Source organism: Tachysurus vachellii, chromosome 14, assembly GCF_030014155.1.
Source record: "Tachysurus vachellii isolate PV-2020 chromosome 14, HZAU_Pvac_v1, whole genome shotgun sequence".
NCBI classification, from domain to species: Eukaryota; Metazoa; Chordata; class Actinopteri; order Siluriformes; family Bagridae; genus Tachysurus; species Tachysurus vachellii.
The window spans coordinates 1,430,732-1,436,682 of NC_083473.1; the positions used below are offsets into that span (position 1 = coordinate 1,430,732).

General features: G+C 39.5%; 1 protein-coding gene across 1 annotated transcript in view; it reads left to right on the forward strand.

Moving 5' to 3' along the window:
- Positions 1–5,931, forward strand: part of lgals17 (galectin 17) — a 9,394-nt gene extending 3,463 nt beyond the window's left edge. Inside the window, exons 3-6 of the mRNA XM_060887159.1 lie at positions 1,495–1,845; positions 2,490–2,762; positions 3,312–3,362; positions 5,569–5,931. Coding sequence (XP_060743142.1) covers positions 1,495–1,845; positions 2,490–2,762; positions 3,312–3,362; positions 5,569–5,642 — 749 coding nt within the window. The 3' untranslated portion in view covers positions 5,643–5,931. The remainder of the gene's footprint in view (positions 1–1,494; positions 1,846–2,489; positions 2,763–3,311; positions 3,363–5,568) is intronic.
- Positions 5,932–5,951: the final 20 nt, after the last annotated feature.

Genomic DNA, 5,951 nt, shown 5'->3' on the forward strand with positions numbered 1-5,951 from the left:
ATTCCTGGAAGATGGAAGTAAATTCTGGTGCATTAAGCTTTCAGAGGTGAGCAGAAGAAGACTAAAGATGTTTGGACTGAAAGTAGTGAAGGGTCTGGATGCATTTGTTTGACTTTGATATTGGTATATGGCTTCCTTAATCCATCTTTAGCTAATAAAATTGTGCAAAACAGTTTGGAAAAGAACACAAGGTGAACACAAGGTGAAAGATTTAACACATTACAAATGTAAAGACATTAAACTCATTAAATGTCACTTCAGACAATAGCGACATCAGGAAGGCAGACAATATCAGAGAAGATCCGTTGTTATGCCACAAAACCCGACATAATTCTACAGTGCTTATGATCTCATGAGCTCTCCTGTGGGATGTGGAAGCTCAGTACGGTGTTGAACTTCTGAATCCCAGCACCCAGCTGCCACTGCTGTGTCCTTGAGCAAGGTTCTTAACCCAAAACTGCTCTTTTGGATAAAATGAGATAAATGTAAGTTGTTCTGGATGAAGGTTTCTGCAAAATAATGTAAATGAAGCACAAGGAGTGCACCTACGGTTGGAAGCCATGGCAAGTTCCTTGGTTTCTTCATTGAGGATTTTCCCAAACTTCTCATTTTGTGCATTTCTTCAAGCTCACCTGAGTTAAGAAGGTGGTCCTCTGTTACAGGAGGCCGAACAGCAATGCAGACCCACACCCTCTTTCCATCCAGACCAAGATGTATGACTTTCTCCTTTCATCTCATGAAGTTCATACCATAATTGTCTGGACCCTTCAAAGCAATGATTCAAAGATCAACCATGTAGCCTTCTGGTTGATCTGCTTCTCTCTTGGGTAAGTCATCTTTTATGTTGATTTAATAATAAACCATTTTGACTCTCTGTCTGGTCTCTTTTCCTGTTTTCATGTTAGTGTAGGCGACTGCTTGTCTCCTGACAGGACAGTAAATGCTGTAAATATCTGATCAATTTGTGTGTCATCACATCACATCCTGGATCCAGAACCTGAAGACACCATCTGAGCCAACTGATATTTTCCATTGAATTCACCTAGAGGGTTTGGTGTCCACTAGAGGGTGACAAGTGAATCTCTAGGAGCTACAGAGAGGGAAGATCCCGGAAGTCTTGCCTGCCAGTTTAATCCCATTTATTTTCTGTAGCATGTGTCTGAAACCTTTCTTAGATAAAGTTTTTTTTTCTGTCCAGGTTTGTTCTCTCTGGGTTTTTGTGTGATCTCGGCCTTGTTTTGGCGTGTATGACTTTTTCTTGTTGTCTGTTGCATCTGTTGTTACCTGGTTAAGATTCTGTATTTATTTTTGCCTGCCATTACTGTTCATGTCCCAAAAATATCTGATTTATTTGGAATGACTTCAGGTGGTTCTCAGGAAATTGTTCAAAAGTAACACATCTTAAAAAGTAAAAAGCTTTCTTGAAAATGTTCTGAATATATCTGTATACTTTTGGAAACCCCCTTTTGTGGTTTATTGTCTTGTAAACTGCAGGCTCGAGTCCGCTCTCATCACTGAAGGTCGCTCGGTCTGGAGTGGGTCTGGAAGCCGTACTGCCATGTGAATATGGGTCACACAATGAAGCCATATCTGCGACGCCGTATATCCAGTGGCAGACTTTCAGAAACATGGTGTACGAGCGAAAGGGTCCTGAGCATTTTCAGGGCGAGGCTTACCAAAACCGTGCTGACGTTCCAGAGGATGTGCTGGCGAAGGGGAACTGCTCCCTGCGTTTGACTGACATCCGCTTTAGTGATGCAGGAATCTACGAGTGTTATCTGGTGGTTGGGAAGACGGGCAACAGGAGGAGGATCTTCATCCAGAGTGTGCAGCTCTCTGTTCTCGGTGAGGCCTCATATATGAGTACATTTCATTCATCATTAGGATTTCGAATAATAGCACAAATTGACACAAAAATGTTAATTTGCTTCTTTGTCAATTTGAAGAACTGTCAAGTCGATATTTTAGACAGACAGAAGTGGAGTAATTCACTGTCTTCTGTTAAATACACAGTCTCAGTAATGTTCATATATTAATTGACAGCCACATGTATAAGATTTAATAATACAGTCAAGAAGTAATTCATTACATCAGGGATTTATGCCATAACCGCTTGCCCTTGTATGGGGTTATGGCATAAAGTTTTCCAGCTCAACTCTTAAAAGGAGAAGTTTAAAACATATTGTACATAATGTACGTTTGTTAAATAAATAAAACGAACATTTTATGTACAATATGTTTTAAACTTCTCCTTTTAAGATTTGAGCTGGAAAACTTTCAGACCAAATGAAAACTGGTGGAATGTGTAGGAATGTGATTCTGCTGGGGTTTAAACAATCATGCAGCATGTATCAGTTATTCACAATGACATTTTCTCACACAGCACACAACAGTTTCTTTTTAATCCAGTTCTTGTAACAACAGTGAGAGCAACATTTTTTTTTGACCATGTACAGTAGAATGAACCCATTTTCTGTCTCACTGAACAGATCACAAGAGCTATCAGTCTGTGGAGATGGGGAAAGACCTGACCCTTGACCTGTACACACACCAGGCCCAGACTGTGGTGTTCCAGCCCTCCAACAGTGCTGAGTGGAGAGAGCTGTGGCAAAGACAGCATAGGAAGGAGGATCTCAGGTCTCGGGTGGAGGAGAGAAACGGGAAACTTCTTATCAGGAACATGAGAGAGAGTGATGAAGGACTGTACAAAGTGATGGACAGCGAAGGACTCGCTCTGAGCACCGTGAAGGTTTCAGTTGAAGGTAAAACACATTTTAGTGAGTAGAGCAGACACAACAGTCCCAGAGTCCAAGATTACATCACAGCGTTGTTAAATTCTGGACTCTGATTGGACAGCAGCTCTGACCGTATGACAGCATGTAACAGTTGCCTTATGTTATTTGAAGACAGATAAAAAGCAGAAGCTGGTAGATCTGTGAATATTTCCGAATTTTAATTGTAATTATAAATGGCTTAAATACTATGACCTGTTTTTTATGTAATATATAATAACTCTTTTTGTTGAATTGCTAAAAAACTTGGACACATGCAGTTACAGGCAGTTATAACTACAGGACGGTATCAGTTACGCCACCCAGCTTTGTGTTAGGATGATGAAAGTTCTGTGAAATATAATTATTCATTTTTAGAAACGATAAAGTTAAATATCAATTATTATATTTAATTAAATGAAAATCACAGACTGTATACTGTGTATATACTGTATCATATAATCATTATAAAATCCTTAGATATTATTATTTGTTCTGTTATCTAATTGTTGTTATAAATTCTTCTTCATATGTTTTCAGAACCTTCTGAACCCACGAGACAGAACACGATGGATAAACAATTATATTTAGGTTTGTGAGAGAACAAAGAGTCTATTATAGAATTTATAAAGAATCACATTTCTCATATTTATGATTTTTGTTAATGGTACAACATCGTTAAAGTTTATTAAAGGTGAAATAAGAGACTTTCTTCATGTTCAATAGATTCACATAAGCAAACAGATTAACATGTTACTAAAATAATTCACACATACACAAATACATACAAGACAAATTTTAAATATTATTTTTCATTCATCAAATTTGTATTGTTACTTCATCACTAACAGTTTTTAAAGGCCACATTGTGAAGTCTCCTTCTTGATTGATGATGTAACATTGGGAATAAAATGTAACTGCTATGTACAGTACACACGTGGACAAAATTGTTGGTACCCTTCGGTCAAAAGAAAAGAACAATGTTCACAGAAAAAACTTTTATTTCCTGTAACTGTCAGTGAGACTTCTGCACCTCTCAGCAGGTATTCTGGCCCACTCCTCATGAGCAAACTGCTCCAGTTGTTTCTGTCTTTTCTAGACGGCATGTTTCAGCTCCTTCCAAAGATGCTCAATAGGCTTGAGGTCAGGGCTCATAGAAGGCCACTTTAGAATAGTCCAATATTTCCCTCTTAGCCATTCTTGGGTGTTTTTAGCTGTGTGTTTTGGGTCATTGTCCTGTTGCAAGACCCATGACCTGCGACTGTGACCAAGCTTTATGACACTAGCCAGCACATTTCTCTCTAGAATCCCTTGATAGTCTTCAGATTTCATTCTACCCTGCACAGATTCAAGACACCCTGTGGCAGATGCAGCAAAGCAGCCCCAGAACATAACAGAGCCTCCTCCATGTTTCACAGTATGGACAGTGTTCTTTTCTTGATATGCTTCATTTTTCCGTCTGTGAACATAGAGCTGATGTGCCTTGGCAAAAGGTTCCATTTTTGTCTCATCTGTCCAAAGGACATTCTCCAGGAAGCTTTGTGGCTTGTCAACATGTAGTTTGGCATATTCCAGTCTAGCTTTTTTATGATCTGTGTCCTCCTTGGTCGTCTCCCATGTAGTCCACTTTGGCTCAAACAACGACGGATGGTGCGATCTGACACTGATGCTCCTTGAGCATGAAGTTCACCTTGGATCTCTTTAGAAGTCTTTCTGGGCTCCTTTGTTACCATTCGGATTATCCGTCTATTTGATTTGTCATCAATTTTCCTCCTGCAGCCATGTCCAGGGAGGTTGGCTACAGTCCCATGGATCTTAAATTTCTGAATAATATGTGCAACTGTAGTCACAGGAACATCTAGCTGCTTGGAGATGGTCTTGTAGCCTTTACCTTTATCATGCTTGTCTATAATTTTCTTTCTCATGTCCTGAGACAACTCTTTCCTTCGCTTCCTCTGGTCCATGTTGAGTGTGGTACACACCATGTTGAGTGTGGTACACACCATGTTGAGTGTGGTGTACACACCATGTTGAGTGTGGTGTACACACCATGTTGAGTGTGGTGTACACACCATGTTGAGTGTGGTGTACACACCATGTTGAGTGTGGTGTACACACCATGTTGAGTGTGGTGTACACACCATGTTGAGTGGGGTGTACACACCATGTTGAGTGGGGTGTACACACCATGTTGAGTGGGGTGTACACACCATGTCACCAGACAACACAGTGACTATCTGGAGCCCTATACTGTATATAGGCCCACTGACTCATTACAAGATTGTAGACATCTGTGATGCTAATTAGTGGACACACCTTGAACTAACACGTCCCTTTGGTCACATTATTTTCAGTCTTTTCTAGGGGTACCATCATTTTTGTCTAAGCCTGTTCTATGAGTTTACTTTTTTAAATAATTCCGTTGAAGCATGGTTGAAAAGCAATGTCTGAATTTCATTGGTTAACATTCATAGAATTTTTATTTATTATTACTTTTGTCAGATTAAAGTTTTTTCTGTGACCGTTTTGAGTTTTTCTTTTAATTGACCGAAGGGTACCAACGATTTTGTTCACGTGTGTAGCTGCCAATAAGGGGGGATTTTTACTATTATAATAAATGTAGATTTAAAAGGGAAACAAAATAAAAGTGAGAACAGAGTTGGAGATTATTATTATTATGGAGGGAAAAATTTGGCTGTTTTCAATGTTTTACATTTTTTTTAATGATTGGGATGATGCCAACATATAACATGCCAAATCTCTCTCTCTCTCTCTCTCTCTCTCTCTCTCTCTGTAGAAAGCAGTGTTGGAGTGAACTATCCCTCCCTCCCTCTTCCCTTTCTCCTTGTCATGCACCTGTATCTACTCTGACCCTGAAGATCATAATGATGATGAGCCTCAGTCGTCCCTCACCTGAGTCCTGCAGTGGCTCAGTAAACTACAGGGTAAACGGCGCTCTCTCAGGGCATCAGGGAGCAAGTACACTAGAGGAAAGCGCCCTAACCCCTTATGTGCTCCGGAGGTGTCGTGTTGTGAAACCTGTGTTAAGAATCGATTTGTTTGATATTCAAATCTTACTTATTTTTGTTTCACGCTGATTTCAGTTAGATTATTAATATTGATAATAAGAATAGAAGCAGAATTATTTAAATAGTATTTACATTAAACATCTACAATAAG